This window comes from Protomyctophum bolini (assembly GCF_963924005.1).
Source record: "Protomyctophum bolini genome assembly, chromosome: 19".
Taxonomy (NCBI): domain Eukaryota; kingdom Metazoa; phylum Chordata; class Actinopteri; order Myctophiformes; family Myctophidae; genus Protomyctophum; species Protomyctophum bolini.
The window spans coordinates 15,125,375-15,143,762 of record NC_137880.1 but is presented as its reverse complement, the minus strand read 5'-3'; the positions used below and the strand labels follow the sequence as shown (position 1 = coordinate 15,143,762).

The 18,388-nt window shown below is 42.8% G+C and overlaps 1 protein-coding gene across 4 annotated transcripts in view; it reads right to left on the bottom strand.

The window, feature by feature from the left end:
* Positions 1–711: 711 nt before the first annotated feature.
* The window catches only part of epha7 (eph receptor A7), an 88,270-nt gene continuing 70,593 nt past the window's right edge, over positions 712–18,388 (bottom strand). Inside the window, exons 9-17 of one of the 4 annotated variants that reach the window (XM_080790493.1) lie at positions 18,218–18,273; positions 15,501–15,626; positions 14,592–14,777; positions 13,984–14,045; positions 12,988–13,197; positions 12,006–12,221; positions 9,131–9,324; positions 8,076–8,231; positions 712–5,565 (exon numbers count right to left, since the gene is read on the bottom strand). In XM_080790493.1, the coding sequence (XP_080646619.1) occupies positions 5,451–5,565; positions 8,076–8,231; positions 9,131–9,324; positions 12,006–12,221; positions 12,988–13,197; positions 13,984–14,045; positions 14,592–14,777; positions 15,501–15,626; positions 18,218–18,273 (1,321 nt within the window). In that variant the 3' untranslated portion in view covers positions 712–5,450. The remainder of the gene's footprint in view (positions 5,566–8,075; positions 8,232–9,130; positions 9,325–12,005; positions 12,222–12,987; positions 13,198–13,983; positions 14,046–14,591; positions 14,778–15,500; positions 15,627–18,217; positions 18,274–18,388) is intronic. The other 3 variants (XM_080790495.1, XM_080790494.1, XM_080790496.1) reach the window with 3 other exon arrangements.

Sequence of the window (18,388 nt, the reverse complement as noted above, 5' to 3'; positions counted from 1 at the left end):
GGCTGGTAATCCAGTCTGGCAGTGTGCCGCGGGATCCCGACGTCCTTTACTGCATGCCTTCCCCCCATCTCTCTCACCATTTCCTGTCAGCCTACTGTCTGTCCCTCCATAAATAAAATAAAGGCAAAAGCCACAAAAAAGAAAATAAATTGTTTAAAAACTGTGCACCCTGAAATAATTAGGGGTGCACAGATATCACTTTTTCATGACAGAGTATGTATAGTTTACTTCTTGGTGGTGACATGGTGCTGACCATGATACTTGCCATACTACTGACCACACACAGACGCACGGATGGACAAGCCAGTAAAAATACCTTTGTTCTAAGACCATACGTAGTACAGTAAGTATGTATATTTCGCTGTCTGTGAATATGTCAGAGACTGTGACTCAACTACTGTACGCTGCACCTCTATTTAGGACTGGAATTAGGTCCTATCATGTCTAACAGTACTCCTAATATGTAATTATTCTTTTTGAACTGTATACAGTCAAGGTCCCAAAAGGTTAGCCACATGAACCCCCTTATTCTGGGGGGGCTATGTGAAAATAGCCGATTTACAAACTCAGAACAAGTTGCAACGCGGCACGTTTGGAGTTTGTAGATTGGCTATTTTCAGCAAATAGATTTTGTGTCGACTATACCTACTTACTGTAAGTATCTGGGTCCGGTCAAAGGTCAAAGTATGAAAATACTCCAATAGACTCAAGCAATTTCTATAGAGATTGTATTATATTTCCAAAAATATATGTACAGTCTATTACAAAGGTTACAAAGCAAAAAGAATTGTCTATGTAACAAGAACCTGTCTAATTAAATGATTTTACAGTTCTGCTGTTGGGGAAAAATACTTCTGACCAGTGAATATTTTCAGTACTCTCATCACAGAAAAATAAATAATAAATTGACATTTTGCATTACTGTACAATTAACTGGAAATGAAAAATAACAAAATAGTCATTAGATGGAAATCCTATCGGCTGTCTTTGGTCCTAAATGAAAAAGAAGAGAATTATGTACAACTGAAATCTGGTGAGTGACAATAATTCATCTGCAAGTGAGATAGAAAAATATAGTGCATTTTCAATGTATTCAGAGCTCACTACCGAGTAATGTGTAAAAAACAATATAAATAAAATGTACAAGTTTTACAGTTCGAACATATACAAAGTTTCTTTTTGTTTTTGTTTTGTTCTTTTCCCTCACGTCTCAGAATTCTCTCTGACACATTCAACAGTACTAAACTCTTTGGAATCATCCACCACCCTTTCCATGTGACACATTGTCCACCATTACAAACTGTTGAAACCACCAACATTTTGAAAAATAACTCCATTTTCTAAGTGTTTCTCTTAGTTCCTGAATCCAACCAAACCTCATCAACCCAGCAGGTCTGCTTACTGTTGTTTTGTTTATTCATTTATTAATATGTTTTTTTTTGCTTCGACAGCATCTCTACTATATACTGTATATATATATATTTTTTTTTATTCCAGAGTTAAGCAACCTGAATTACTAAAACAGGCGTGAAGCAAATAAAAATAGTGAGTAATAAGGTGACTTTGTCAGCAGAAGGTTACAAGTGATTTATATTCAGAATCGATTGTATTCCGGCCGCTTAATCTCAATTTGGCTAACATTTGCTGTCTGTTTTGGGGGGCCCCGTCGCAGGTCCAGGGGCAAGGATAGGTATTCAGCCGCGGGGTGTCAGTGAGGGCCTTCAGGGGCCCACGATTTAAGATCAGAGAGCAGGGCTGGGATTCACTGTGGAGGTGGGCTGGGGGGAGGGGGAGGGGGGTACCGACTGCTGCCTGTGTGAGTTTTGTGCTGACAGAATGACTTTATGCTGGTATTCAATTCAAAGAGTTGGCCTGGGCCCAATTGCTGAGCTCTGCTCAATGGGGCAAAGAGAAAGTGTGTGCGTCTGTCTGCATGTGACAAGGGGACCCAGAGTGGTCTGTCTGAGCCAATGTTGGGTATCTCTCACACAGGAGAGAAAATGAGCCCCCTTTTGGACTGACCACAACTGGAATTGGATCTGGTAGAGAACAGAGGAAGTCACTAATGGTTGTATGAATGCTACTCGTCCGTCAGATCAAGGTTGATTACTCGAAGACTGCTCTGTTTCTATGAATGCGATTTTGACATGGAGGATAGCCAAATGAAGAGAGATTTGCTGTAATCACATGAACCCTAGCGTCCCCTATGCTGGGGTGAACATTGGGGTGAAAATAGCTGATCCACAAGTTCAAAACATGCCGTGACACATTGTGGACTTCTTGGCCATTTTCAGCTAAGAGATTTGTAGTGGAGAAAAAAGTTTTAAAAATCAACCAAGTGTATAGGGTTTAAGTGGTTAAAGAATGATCATCAGGTCGACTCACAACAGCAGGCAGCAAGCAGTATACTGTAAGAAGCTATTATGGTTTACTTTGCCAATACCACCCTGAATTTACACAACAGTTTAATCGCATTCGCTCTAGTCTTGATGGAGAAGTAATGAGAGAACCATTTATCAGAGGAGGTCATGTTGAAAAGCGTGTTCAAGGCGATAACATTCACATTACTTTTTTTACATCAGGAGTGGTGGAGACAGATGGCACAAAACACATTGATTGGCTTTTAGCACGTGTTTTACAGAGGCCGCTCACCCTCGGCCCACACAAAGAGGACCAAACCTTAAGAGACACTTTAATGCATGCTCCATCACCGCGGCACCGATGGCGGATCTGCAGAGACACATGAATAAACAACGGAGTCGAGTCGAGATGAGACTAGAGATGATGAGTTTAACAGAAATGCACAGTCTCCAGGACCAAATCGTTTGGTCCTGCAATTTCAAGGAGAGATGCAGAGTAGACCACCTCTGCGACTCCCGGCATGGTGCACTTGTGGCTCTTTTCAACCTAGAAGGGTAAGCTAAAACTTTCCAGAACCCGTTGAAGTTCTGTGATTATTTCTGTGATTGTTTTTTTTAGTGCCAGAACCACACCTGAAGGGGGAGGTACGTCATAAACAAACAACTAATAAAATTACGAAAATAGCTGATGAAATAAAATGAAAGTACAGTGTGTGTTCTGGAACTTCTGGCTTAAGGGTTACCTCCTGAACAGGGCCAAAAAGTTGGGGTGTGTGGAAACAAATCCAGAACTCGTGAAATACATTTAACGGCATGGCATGGTCCGCTTAGTTCTTGTAGTGGAAAAGAGCCACCGGAGAGGATGACATCAGTGTGGCTAATCACGCGCTCTTCCACTGTGTCAGATAAATGACTCGCTCATCTCTGCAAGCCACATACGCAGAATTCTACTTTTCTGTGCCTCGTCACGTCTGCTTCAAGTGTTTAGCATATCATAGTACGCCTTTGTAGCAAACGCGACCTGATTAGTATGTCGTTTCGTGACATAGCATGCTAGTTTATCAAACACTTTCCATCCACATTTCAGGTCAAAGTGTATCGTTCTCTGCCTCAGTAGTGACTGAATCTTTCCAACGTGTTCCCCAGCACAACAGACACATGCGTTCATTCCTAGCACCTTATGAATCTCAGGCGAGGGACATTTTTACCTGGTAATTATTGCTCTGTTTGGTCAATCTCACCTAAACATCAGTCTGTCGTGGCATTCAAAACGTGTTCATGCACTTTACGCGCCAAAATTAGACAAAAATAAACTTTTTTTTTTCTTCTTTTTTTTGAGGGGGAGCCCACCAAGACACTCCTTTAAATAAGTCCACTGTCAAATTGTAACACATAAAACATTGTCACTGAAGTGCTTAAAATAGTGGCAATACATTAACACATTTTAAGGCAGTATTACTTCTAAGCTCGCACTTTTCAGAGATTCCCCCTTAACAACTGTATTTGCTGCAGCTCAACACAATGCGCAAATACTGTGTGCAACATAGTATTCCAGGCAATGTGACGTCAAAACAACATGCGGTGATTGAGGTTTCAGTACAATGTGTAAATAGTTCAAAATAGAGCCCAATGCACGATTTTTCGGTCCGATGGCGATCCGATTTTGGACAGTCCTAAATCAGTGGTCTAGGACCATTGAGTTAGATACTAATGTTTTGTAAACAAAAATAATACATTTATTTTATTTAACCACTTTTTTTTAACTAATTTGTTTGTTTGTTTGTTGTTTTTTACCTATAATCATTCCAGTTTGAAACTTGTCAAATATCGGGACACATCAGCTGCATATAGTAATATGTATATAAAAACCGATATATCGGTCGGGCTCTTGTTCTGAAACATTCTATGTAATAACTGTTCAAACCAGTCTTGTTATGAAGACAAATAATATCGCTACTACAGAAAACCTTGCAATCTTTCTAAAAACCTGTTTGCCTCATTAGTGTGTCTACTCCCACAGTCATACAAGTCATACTGTTCCAAAATTCATACATTAAAAAAATGAAATAAATTGAAACTGCATTGTTGTCATAAATCATGAGCATCCAAGATCAGGGTAAAAAAAGAAAAGTATACAGCAAACAAACAAACAAAAAGAATACACACTCCGGTAAGCCTAAAACATAACCAAGTGTTCTCTGAAACCAAGTTGAAGAATATGTCACGTGGAGGAGAACACAACGCACTGCACACCGTTACAACAGCCTAGCAAGTGTCTTTTAACACCAGCTGGTTTAAATAAGTTCCTTTTGAGCTCCAGCCGATAAAAGTTCAGACGCCGCTGCGTTATCACGCCGTCCTCTCCTCCTGAAGAGAGTTTACCCTGTTGTCAAGTCCTATCTAAGAAGAGGAAAGAAAAGAAAAGGCAAAAAAAGAAACGCAGAAAAGAAAAAAAACATCATATCCACCACAACATATCACTGTGGTCGACACAACGATGTAGAAAAGAAGGGAAAAGGGGAGGTACAGAAAACCACCGCAAAAGGGATATTTAGTTTTTATTTTTTCTCCTTTTTTTCTTTTGTTTTTAAAAAGAAATCTATATGCATGGTGTGCATTCATTAAAGTTAAAGGAACAAAGAATCACGCATCAAACCCCATTCCAATGCTCCAATTGATATGTGGTTGAGTTCCCAAGATCTTCCAGAAAAAGAAGACGAAGAAAAGAAAAAAAGGGTTTCGAAATTCATTTTCCTCTCCTTAGTTCCCAGCTGTAGTGGGGGGACAGATACATGCACGCACGGATGCACGCGCACACACTCACACGCGCGCATACACACAGACACACACACACACACACACACACACACACCGTTATCCTTCATCGAGGAACCAAAGGAATGATTTCGCTCCAGACGCGGCCGGAAGAGTCCGGCGATTATCCCGGGTTTACTGCCGAAGCACTGCTTCAGTTATCTCTTTTTTTAAGCCCCTATCCTGTCCTGTGCTGTCCTTGTGTCCTGTGCTGTCCTGTCCTGTGCTGTCCTGTCCTGGGGTGTCCTATTCCACGGCACTGCCAGCTAATCTGTGTCACACCTGAATTCCGGTGCCGTGAAGATGCAGCATCTGGGCTCTCATAGTCTGTATGCTGCTCATGATTTTCTTCTGATGGCCCACCAGAGTGATCCCCAAGCTCATCACGTCGCTGCAAGACACGGGAAGGACATTGCCATGCACATAAATCAATGCACTGGCCCATAGAGCTTCTGCTCTCTTTTTTTCTCTTTTAAACAAGCAAACATTTATAGCAGCGTTTCTAAAACTTTAGATTTCAAGGGACCACTGTAACAATATTATTATGCTTTATTTTTTTGTTACCCGTCTAGGGAGATGGCTGTACGGATGCAAATTAGCATTTTTGTTGTATACCTCACACATTATTTGATGTGGATGTTCAATAACTGTCCCTATTAAATAAATAAATTAAATGAAACACCGCTTAGGTATTTTAATAATGTGAAAATGGAATTTGGGGCGGGGGGCGGTGATGGGGGGGGGGGGGGGGGGGGGTGTAGAACAGTGATACTCAACTTCAGGCCCGCGGGACCATTATGACTGGCCCACCAATGAAAATCTAAAAAAAATAAAAAATAAATCTGGAAAATAAAAGAAAAAAAAATAAATCTGAATGAAGTTATCTTTAATTACATTATTATAAGTAATACTATTAGAGTTGTACTATTACTCGAACGAAAATAAAAGCTTGGGGGGGGGGGGAGAGATGCAATGCAAATGAAAGACATATACTGTGTATGCCTATTCCCTGACATAATTTTATAGCTAAACGGACAGAATTCTATTTTATTTGAATGATGAAACCCAGCTGCCATTAATAGTTCTTCACTTATAGCTATCTATTTTCAGGTAGATTGTTTTATTTTACTCAGTCAGCCATATCACTACTCATTTTTTTTCATGAAAAAGGTCATAGCTGGGTAATCTATTTTCAGGCAAATTGTGTTTATTGTATTTTATTTTACTCAGCCATAACAATTTATTTTCTGTTAACCAACTTGCTGGCTGGCAGGCAGGCAGACAGCTACTCATAGACAGGCAGACAGACAGCTACTCATGGAGAATTGGACAGGCAGGCAGTCAGACAGCTACTCATAGACAGGCAGACAGACAGCTACTCATGGAGAATTGGACAGGCAGGCAGACAGCTACTCATAGACAGGCAGACAGACAGCTACTCATGGAGAATTGGACAGGCAGGCAGGCAGGCAGACAGCTACTCATAGACAGGCAGACAGACAGCTACTCATGGAGAATTGGACAGGCAGACAGCTACTCATAGACAGGCAGACAGACAGCTACTCATGGACAATTGGACAGGCAGGAAGGCAGACAGCTACTCATAGACAGACAGACAGCTACTCATGGACAATTGGACAGGCAGGAAGGCAGACAGCTACTCATAGACAGACAGACAGCTACTCATGGACAATTGGACAGGCAGGCAGGCAGACAGCTACTCATAGACAGACAGACAGACAGCTACTCATGGACAATTGGACAGGCAGGCAGGCAGACAGCTACTCATAGACAGACAGACAGCTACTCATGGACAATTGGACAGGCAGGAAGGCAGACAGCTACTCATAGACAGACAGACAGCTACTCATGGACAATTAGGCAGGCAGGCAGACAGCTACTCATAGACAGGCAGACAGACAGCTACTCATGGACAATTAGGCAGGCAGGCAGACAGCTACTCAGACAGGCAGACAGACAGCTACTCATGGACAATTGGACAGACAGGCAGGCAGGCAGACAGCTACTCATAGACAGGCAGGCAGACAGCTACTCATAGACAGGCAGACAGTAAGACAGCTACTCATTGACAGACAGACAAATAACTACTCATGGACAGACAGACAGGCAGGCAGGCAGGCAAAGAGCTACTCATGTTATGTTATTATGTTATTATAACAGCTACTCATGTTATGTGCAATAATTTGTGCAGTTATGGAAACAGCTCTTTGTGTTTATGCAAGAAAATGTAACACATTTATTTATTTACATATTGTGTGCATGCACATTGTACTATTTTGCGAAAATAAAGCAATTGAAAGAGAGAAGTTATCAAGTATCATTAATGTCGTAATTTTATCTACTGGCCCCTGGCCCCTTGCCATTTTTGTAATGTGGCCCACAGGTAAATCTATTTGAGTATCCCTGGTGTAGAACATGGCCGGTTTGGTTTATTCATAGAGCAAAATTATGATAATTTAAAAGTATTCCTGCATTGAATAGTATGGAAATACTACTACTACTACTAGTAGTAATAATTGTACAGTGATTAACTCTTTACAACTGACTATGTGTAGGTGCTGAATTGACATCATGGCTACAGTAATAACAATGTGGATAAAAAGGTTTACAGGAAGTAGTCTGCAGAAATAAACATCCCAGTCTCTTTTGGTGAAGCCATTTCCTTATGTTAAAAGTATTGGAAATGTGTTATTTTCATTCTTTTTGCTAATGGTTTTCAGGCATTAAATCTCTGTACTGATAACATCTGACAATCCTTACAACTGTCAAAATAAAATGTTGGGGGGAAGAAAATCTCTAAAAAAATAAAGCGTACAAACAGTATGCTGTACTTAATATGCAAGGCCAGGGCTGTGTAGTGTGCTATACGGGCATACGTACTCGATTGACATCCTCGCCACCGACTCCAGGGAGCTGTAACCGGCTGCTGTGAAGTTGTCTCGGTACCTCTCCATCTTGATGGCTTCTAGCCACTCCCCCACGGAGCAGAAAGCGCTGAAGTCTGGCGTGCTCTGATCCAACAGTGGACTAATTGGCCTGCGTGACGAGCGAGAGCGATGACGGTTATGGCGTTGCGTGACAAAAAAGAAAGCACTTTCACAAAAGAAAAGGGAGGAAAACAGGACAACAACACACAACGGAGCCCCGGGAACAGGACAGCCGAGCGAGAGAGAGGCGAGCGAACGCCTCCAGTGATGCGGCAAATTGCGAGGGAGGAACAAACCGGAGCTGATTTGAGCTTTCAATCAATATCGAATTCACGAGCAGATGCTGATGTCATCTTCTTTGTGGAAGCAAAATATATCTTTTGCCAGTGTCTGTTGAATCTGAATCTGTTCTTATCTGCTTACTAAAAAAATAAATACAGAAAATAATCTGCTTTAGGCTTTTCCCCCTTATTTTCCCCCCGCTTCTATAACCCCAGGAAAGTACGCACCCTGACTGCAAATAGAATTCATTTGACAAATGTCAGCGAGGGGTCGGCAGTTCCCACACTACTTTAAAGTCCCAGGAACTCATTATAGGGATTGATCTAAAAGTCCTCCTATTGACCATGAAGCCATATAAGCGGTTTTGTGATATTGATTGTCCAGGATTTATCTTTCATCAGCAGACTTACAGCAAGCAAATGGATGCGTTGGATCATCTGCTAATGTAGGGAAAGTAAAACTTCTAAAGTTCTGCTGCACCAAACCGCATGTTGAAATCATTTTGGTTCGTAGCGCAATTCTCATTCCCTGGGAAGTTGTTCATGTTTTTGTTTTTATTTTTGTGAACAGAAGCTTGTGTTCAAGTCTTAATCGGCCCCAATTAGGAATCTGGCATGCAGGACGCAGCATGAAAAACGCAATACAAGCTACACAATGAACAACACAGAATGACGTGTCAAAGGCATTAAATGAGCAAAACATGAATTGACGAGAAGCCTTTCTTACCTCGTACACGTTCCCACTGGGGTTTTCAGCGTATTTGGATTGCGGATCATCTTATCGAGGATGCCGACTATCTGATCAAATTTAGGCCGTTCAGCCCTGTCTTTCTGCCAGCAGTCCAGCATTAGCTGATGCAGTCCTGGGGGGCAATCCATGGGGGCCGGGAGGCGGTAGCCCTCCTCGATGGCCTTTATGACCTGGACAATGAATCGGCATCGGGTTATTCGGCGAGCACGGCACTTGAATTTATCCTAAAGAAAAATGGGCCACACTTTGCTACCGAGTAACATGGGGACCTACTGAGAACAGCTGGAGCTCACATTTAGTATAATAGGACAGCGAAGACAATGCAGTAGCTGGAATACAATAGATCTCCATTATTATCTAAATCGTTCAGATTAATTTATTCTCCCCTGCTACCATGTTAGCAAACAAAATCTGTTTACCGCCTCTCATGTGCAATTCATTCTTTTCACTGAAACGTTTGTGAATGTTATTGCGGGCATGCAATACTTTCAGCGTTACCAACTGGGAACAAAGTGCATTGAGGAACCCAACAGCCCAACTGGATTGCACGGTTATGTGGCAGGTTTGTTACAGAGATTGGGAACAGTGCAACACAATGAGGATAGTTTTTGTGAGAATAATAGCGAGTGTGCACCCGTCTCTATGGCAATGAGCGGCAGTATCAGTGGGCCAACTTGCCCACGTCTATCATTATACCAGTGGATGCAAATACAATTAATTAAAGCAAACAGAGGGGACCGTTTTCCTGCGACCTGCATTTCCAATATTGTTTGTCTCTTGACAATAGGCTGGATTTACACAGCCCTAATGAATAATACAAAAAAAGTCTATCTGCATGTCCTTTTGCACCTAATCCATTCTCTGTCGTGTGCACCCTTTAGTGTGGAGTTCATTAAAAGTCAATACCGGGAGACCGCTGTACTGTAGGGGCAGTGAGCAACTTTGATTTCAGGCTCTGTGCTGCTTCTCTTTCTCCTTCCATGGAAGTGGGGCTGTATATTTCCCTCCATACTACTTTAAGTTGTTATTCGTGTCACATGCAGGCTATTCAAACAAGAAAGAACATGCACGTAGACTCACACCCATCATATTGCGACTATTGGGTCTTGTGGCTGTGTGTGCATGGCCATTATTTACAGAAGAAACCGTAGTTGGTCTTTCTCTGTAGGGGGAGGTAACCACTGACTGTGACTAAAGGTATACTTGACATTACAGCTGAGCTGACCGATTTTCTCCTAAAGCATTCTGTGCCGTGGTTTGTTTGATTTCCAAGGAAGCCATGGGATTCAGTTCATTTCAGTACGGCATGGAAATCAACTTGCATAAACTTGCTTGAGGTACAGTAGGTAATACAACACAGTTAGCTATATGGTGCATTTTTGGGGGGCTCAAAGTTATGTTATTGTAGTGTTTCAAATAATGCTTTGTAACAACATGAACCCATGAACCCTAGTGTCCCAATTCTGGGGTGAACGTTCTGGGAAAATTGCAGATCTATAAGCCATCTATCGCAACGCATCACAACACACTGTGAGCTTGTACATCAGGTATTTTTGATACCCCCGGGCCCCTGGGGGATTCTGGTGGTAGTTTTAAAGCATGAAAGTCTTGAAAAACCTTGCTGAAAGTAGTCCCTGGTGAAAATATCACACTCACAAGCACACAGTCACACACACACACACACACACACACACACACACCCCCCCCGCATGCGTGCACACCCGCACTGCACGCTCACAGAAGTTTTTGTTATGCATTGCTGGGTTGACGTGTACCCCCAGAGGAGGACAGCAGACTAGGACAAAGCGTGACTAATTTGCTGTTTTGCAGTCGGTGCATACTTCTGGGCCTTTTACCTTTTCAACCTGATGATCAGAGTTGATCCATTTCTTTACATTGGTGACTGCTTAATCAGGTTCGTTTAGTGGAGATTCTCACAGCTGCAAACCCAGGTTGTGCATGACTGAGTGGAACCGGTCCACCCCGGTTCCCATTACCATAACTCATTGTAAAGGTTAAAGGCCGGCCGAATTAAAAGCATTTTTCATTATTTTTTATTATAATACTTCTTTTGTGAATCCCTCATAAGACCGCGTTTATGCATGCCTTGCACTTAGGACTCCCATCTGAAGCCAAATGGAGATTACAGTTCCTACGGGGTGGATGCAAACTGCATGATTTCATCAAGATTTCCTGAACTAATTAAGCCCTGGACAGACATACAAGCCAAATTTTTCCTCGCCAGGAGTCACATGATGATGCCTTTGAGAATGTTATGTTTTTTTTTTTAACTGTGATATAATTAATAATATTTTTCATAAAATAAAATAATAATAATGAGTATGGAACGACTATCACTATCACGATCTTGCCAGCATCTATTTGAACTCCTTTAGATTTTTGGTTCTCAAATGGTTTCACACAGGGATTTTGTGTTAATTAAGTCAATTCATTAAACGCAAAATGTATTATCTGTTCAAAAGTTGCTCAACCCTATTAGAAGATGTCACGACCCACTTTTGGAGAACTTCCCACTGGCTTAGAAACACTGCTTTAGATGGTACTTCTAAAATGATTTTTGAATTGTTTGAATATATTAGTTCCGAATATCCAGTACATAAGTAAGTAAAAACTGAGAATTCTCCCTCTTTCTCTCATTTATTTTGTTAAAGAAAGTCATAATAGATGGATTTGGAGGACAAGTAAAGGAACGAGAATGGTTGTCAACTTTGTGTTTTAACTCTGTTCAAGTGGGGTTCAGGTTAGGCTGTGTGATTCCTCCTTTGCACACACGACAGTGAAATGAGTGAAACCTGTGCTGTGCGTAAAGGAATGAGTCCATATAACTCACATCTTGATTGGACATGTCCCAGTAAGGCCTTTCCCCATAGGACATGACCTCCCACATGACAATGCCGTAACTCCACACATCGCTGGCGGAGGTGAATTTACGGTACTGGATGGCTTCCGTCGCCGTCCATCGGACGGGTATCTTTCCGCCCTGTGCAGTAAAACGCAGGTCAGTGGCGGGAGTAAAGATCACATTCATTATATCCTGCAGCTTCCCCTAAAACATCAGAGAAGAGTTTCAACATTATACACAGAACAAAATGAGAATAAAGTAAAATGTATTTAACATTCGATAATGTTTAGAAAGGAAAAAAATAAATAATAATAATAATAAATTAGCTGCTCAGCAATTTATTTGGCAATTTGTATACAAATTGTATGCAAAATGTTTTTGAAAATGTCTTCTTTCTTTTTATGTTGTATTTTTATGTTCTCCTATAATGACATGCCCTAAACAGGGACGCCAGGTTGAAAGTGGTAAAGAAACCCCTAAGGTAAACCTAAGCCCAGATACTGCTTGGTAAAGAAAACCCTAAGGTAAACCTAAGCCCAGATACTGCTTGGTAAAGAAAACCCTAAGGTAAACCTAAGCCCAGATACTGCTTGGTAAAGAAAACCCTAAGGTAAACCTAAGCCCAGATACTGCTTGGTAAAGAAAACCCTAAGGTAAACCTAAGCCCAGATACTGCTTGGTAAAGAAAACCCTAAGGTAAACCTAAGCCCAGATACTGCTTGGTAAAGAAAACCCTAAGGTAAACCTAAGCCCAGATACTGCTTGGTAAAGAAAACCCTAAGGTAAACCTAAGCCCAGATACTGCTTGCGGTGCATTTGTGGGTGCGGGTTCCAAAGAACTCTATCTGCTCCATTGTCATGCACTGCACTGTGGGTAATAATATTGCGTGTTCCAAAAGGTGTGTGGGTAGCAGCAAAAAAAAGAAAAAACTAAACAACGGGATGGGAGATGCCGGCGTAATTGACTCACAGTGGTTGTATAGACAGCCTCGGGGTCGTCGTCTATCACTCTTGACAGGCCGAAGTCCGACACTTTACATACGAGATTGCTGTTGACGAGGATGTTGCGAGCAGCCAGGTCTCTGTGGACGTATCCCATGTCGGACAGATATCTCATTCCGGCCGCGATGCCCCGCAGCATGCCAACCAGTTGGATGACTGTGAACTGACCATCGTGTTTCTGCACGCAGAACATGGACGAGAGGAGAGGTTGTTTGTGAGGCAATGGGGAAAATAAGTCCTGGGCTTTATTGTGTTTTTATCCTTGAATGAGGAACATCCGCAGACAACGGCAAATTAGATTAGTGTACATTGAGGGAGTGTGCAGAGGGAAACAAAAAGCGGACCAAGTACAGAGCTGATGCCGGTCAACTAAGTATTAAGTTACTAATTAAGTATAGAGGGTTTAAGTGGTTTTAACCAACACATAATATGTAGTTCAAATAAAGTAAGAGGCGAGGCGAGGAGAGGAGAGGAGAGGAGAGGAGAGGAGAGGAGAGGAAGGTCGCCCATTCTCACTGACCAAGAGGGAGAAATTTAGGTCACGCAGCACTGCAGGATTGCTTGCACTGGATTAATAATATTCGCAAGATAAATTGCAAGTCCAAACTTCCAGCTGTCTATTATAAGACTTTCAAGATGCTTTTACATTGGTCTTCATCCCCAGATGAATAATGGCTGTAAAAAAAAAAGTGTTCTTTCATAATGGCTTTCACATTCTTGTCAAACCAAGGTTTAACCACGTAAGCCCTAATGTATAATTCCTCATGTCCATGACAATTGAAAATAGCAGATCTGCAAGCTAACAAATCTTCATGATGCAAAGTATTGTGAGATTGTAGCTTGTAGCTTATTTTTGCTGTTTTTGAACACTTCGAGACATTTTGGGGGAAAACTGTAAAATCTTTTGAAACATTTGGAAAGTTTTTATATGTATTTTTAAACAATTTGGTCATACTGTACTCACCCTAAGGAAAGCATCTAGTGAACCGTTCTCCATATATTCAATCACAATCATAACTGGTTTCCCTGAAAACAAAAACAAAAACAATTAAACATCTGTTAATTGACATGTACTGTAAATGCTGTTTGCTTGTGAAGTCGCGGGCAAACCAGAAACGACTCTAGTAAAACTACCATCTCCATCTAGTTATTTTTAGCCGTATGTTTCTCTGGCTTATAATTAAAAAATACAATCTGTTCCTTTTATTATAGTGTCGAAATGGGAAAGTGCAGAACATGGGGGTGTTACTAATTTCATCAGATACAATGTCACTCTTCTGGCTGTGGTACTTTTACCTCAAAACGTAACAAATAAACTGTATTGCAATGTACAAGCTAGATTACAAATGTGTAATTGCATTTATATGTGATAGGAAACTGTATTTAATGTAGTTACAATTTGCCAGAAGGAACAGCACTTATTGCTCTCTTTTTTAATTATGAACTAAAAGTACATTTGCTCTGACATGTTTTGTCGGATTTTGATATAATATATATAATATGTATAAAGGCCAAAACCGTATCATTTCATGTGTATGGCCGGGTCGTTAATTGAAAGTCTTTTCTGGTTACCTCTGGTCACCACCCCCTCCAGGTGCACCACGTTGGGATGGTCAAACTGGCCCATGATGCTGGCCTCGCAGAGGAACTCCCTCCTCTGCTTCTCCGTGTAGCCCACTTTCAGAGTCTTGATGGCGACCGACACGTCCCGCTTCCCCGGGAGCTTCAACCGGCCACTGCACACCTCCCCGAACTCTCCTGTGTGGAAGGAAAGGAGGAGACCAGTCATGACTGAGAGAATGCAGAGCTGAGAGTACGGGGAGGGGGTCGAGCACTTCACAATGACAAATGTATTGGTGTATGTGTGTGCTGAGACGAAAGCAGCTGTACTGCGCGCAGGGATACAAATTGGAGTACATCTTGTTATACTCTGGGGGGGAGGGGGATGCGTAACCAAGACCTATAATAAGACGTGCTGGAGATGCATAGATACCGTCATTGACCACTTCAACAAAAACCCATGTGGCAGCAATTTCTCAGCGGCCGGGATGCCTTTCGCAGCTGCCTGAGAAAGAGAGACCCCAAACGTGGCCGTGCATCCCCTCCCCCCACACGGTAATTGCAATGAACCAATACAACCTCTTCCCAGTCGTACGATTAACCACTTTCAACCTGGTGTCCGGACTTTGGGCTAGGCAATTAATGAAAAACATTGAAAAAATTGCCAATCTACTTGCTAGTTACTAAAGAGCTACAGGGAGATCCTGTTGCTGAACATACACTCTGTTGTGTATACTGTAGCAATGATTACTATCCGAATATAGAGCTATTTGACACTTATTGTAACAAAAGAAAATCACTTAACTGGTTATAATATCCAATATGTAAAATAATTTCCCCCCATCGTCGAGGTGTAAATGTTGTGTCTGTCAGTGTGATGTATGAGAGTGCAGTGCAGCTAAACTCTGACGGAGTCCTCACCTGCACCAATCACCCGCTCGATTTTAATGCAGGAAGCGTCCAGCTCCTTGGCAAACTGATGGACGGCTCTGCTTGGATCCTCGTAGGTTTCAGGGTCAATGTATGTCTTGGTGCCTGGAAATTTGACTGTAGAAAAGTAAGAGGATTACTGTTACGATTAAATATGCATAATACACCGGCTTGACAGGCAAACGATTACCGAGAAGACCCTGTGATTCGGGAAGGGGGGTTGACAAACAGGCGGGCATGATGGAAGAGAGGCCGTGTCAAAGGGTCCACCGCGCACAAGACAAAAGGGAAGAATTCATCACAAAAGAGACACTGAGATTTTAGCGCTGCACGCCGTGGCATTTTCTCGGAGCTCGTCAAGGCAACGCGCACGCAGCGCTCCCCCGCTGGCTCCGCCAGGATGTCAATCAAGACAACATCCGTCACTTCGGAAAGTTCAGCGGGAGGTCTCGACTCTCTAAGCATGCCAGTCAAGTTGAGGTTTTTTTTGGTCAAAGTTGTATCGCGTTGTATCATCATTATTACAAGATACAAAATAAATAATAAAGTCTAGAGGTTGTGCCCGCCTGAGACGAATTGTAATTTCGTGGCATAAAAACATGTTTTTTTTTCTTTTTTTACTGTGAAATATAGACACCCAGATAAAGGGATGTCTCGTGAATATGCATGTTTGCACATAAAGATATAATCATAATGCGCAAACATAGCTGGAGATGAAATAATTATCCGTCTGATGCATGACAGTAGAAGACAACGGGGAGGTGGGGAGGTGGGGTGGGGTGAAGGGGGGGGACATGGGGAGGTTACAGGAAGGCCAGGAAGTGGATAATGCGGTCCTGGCAGTACATTCAACAATACATCAAATGAACAATAAATCACACTTTTATGCACTAGAACATTAACAGAGGCCTCTAACACTGATTGTACAACAGAACCTTTCAACTTTAAAAATGTAATGAGATTCCCACACAGCAATAATCATTTGATTTAAAAATAATAATAAGAAGAAATCATAGCCACTAAAGCCCTAATAGATACATTTAACTGTACATATATAGCCTAGTTAAATAGGTGATCTATAAGCTCACAATGTGTGGTTAACAATTTCAATTATATATTTACATAACATAAATATCAAACATGTCACACTGTCTACATGTCCTAAGAGGACATTTATTTCAGTCTGACCAGAAGCAGAGATAAAAGACACCAGCCATTGAACAGGATGGCCAGAGAGGGGATATTAAAAGCAGAAGCCTGGCAGGAATACAGAGGATCATGGAACCAGGAATGGGGCAACGCTGAAACAACGCAAAACGGAATTGCTCAACCGGCCCTGTTGCGTTCAGGTGAGGAGGGCACGCCGGGACGATCCGCTAAACCGCATGGAAATACAACAAACGCATTGCCCCCCCCCCCCCCCCCCCCACTCTCTGCCATATAATTGCTTCGTCCATCCAAGATGTCAGCGGATCAGATAGGGAGATGCCTTATCACGACTTCCTCGCGGCAGACAAATTGGGCCTACGCGACGCATTCGCACCGCTATCTAGCTTCTGTCGCGCTGGCAGCCTCTCGTCATTTGATACCGTGTGGAGGGAGCAGTCCCCTCCATTAAGTAGCGACAACACGGCCCCTTGTTTGTGTGCCCCACCCCCACCCCCCCCCCGACACACACACCATATATGTTTTAGCAGGTGGTTGGCCCGCTAATATATATGTGCCGCGGAGCCCGCCGTATCTGTCAGATACTTAGCAAACGGCAGAGATTGGGGCGCGCTCGCTGCCAACACTGCCTCAGCTTTAGCGCCTGCACGCTTTCGTGACACCCCTCTGACCCTCTGTTTCCAAATCAGCAGTTTGCCTACAGCACAGATCATTACGGGGCTGCACTGGGGAGGCTGTCTGCGGCGGCGTCTCCACTGGGGCATCATTAGGGTTGGTGTATTGGTGCGACCGACGAGGGGAGGAGGGAAAAAAACTGAGAAACCAAAAGAAAAAGAAAATAAAAACATTCCACTCTTTTCCTATATGTACGGTACGGATAAACCAGAAGGAGGGAGAAGCTTGCAGAGTGAAACACACACACACACACACACACACACACACACACACACACACACACACCGTCCAGGGGCCAACAACACAGAGGAGCCCCTGTGTCATCTCTGTTCAAGTGGGGCGGGTGTCAGGGCCACTTTTGGCTTTACATGTTTAACAAGCAACGACTCGGCTCTTTCTGCGGCAGATGTCACGTACGTTCATTCGTCTGTAGTTTGGAAATGTGTACATTCTCAGCTCAACAGATTTGTCTATCCAATCACCAGCAGATGTTAGGGCTGATTGCTCCCAGCTTTTGACTCGAATCAACACCATCACACTCCCCCCACTCACAGTTGGTGGATTTATATTGGGCATTTCAGATGTGTTTGCACGTGTGCACATTTTTGTGTGAGAGTGTGTGTGTGTGTGTGTGTGTGTGTGTGTGTGTGTGTGTGTGTGTGTGTGTGCGTGCGTGCGTGCGTGCGTGCGTGCGTGCGTAGATACAGTACCTTTGGGCGTACGGATTGAACAGTGAACATGTGTGGGCGTCCGACCAGTATAATCCATGTGCACACGTGCGTTTGCATGCACGTGACTGAGCTTGTCTTGGGTTTGGAAATGCGCATAGATATACAATATGCATGTTGCAAGGCAACTATACTCACATTGAAAGTAGAGCTCCTCATCTCCCTCCTGATCTGCCTTGCTGTACCCACAGTGCCTGCACAGGACGAGAGAGAGAGAGCGAGAGAGAGCGAGAGAGAGAGAGAGAGAGGGAGAGACAGAGAGAGAGAGAGAGAGAGAGGGAGAGGGAGGGAGGGAGGGGTAGAGAGGTA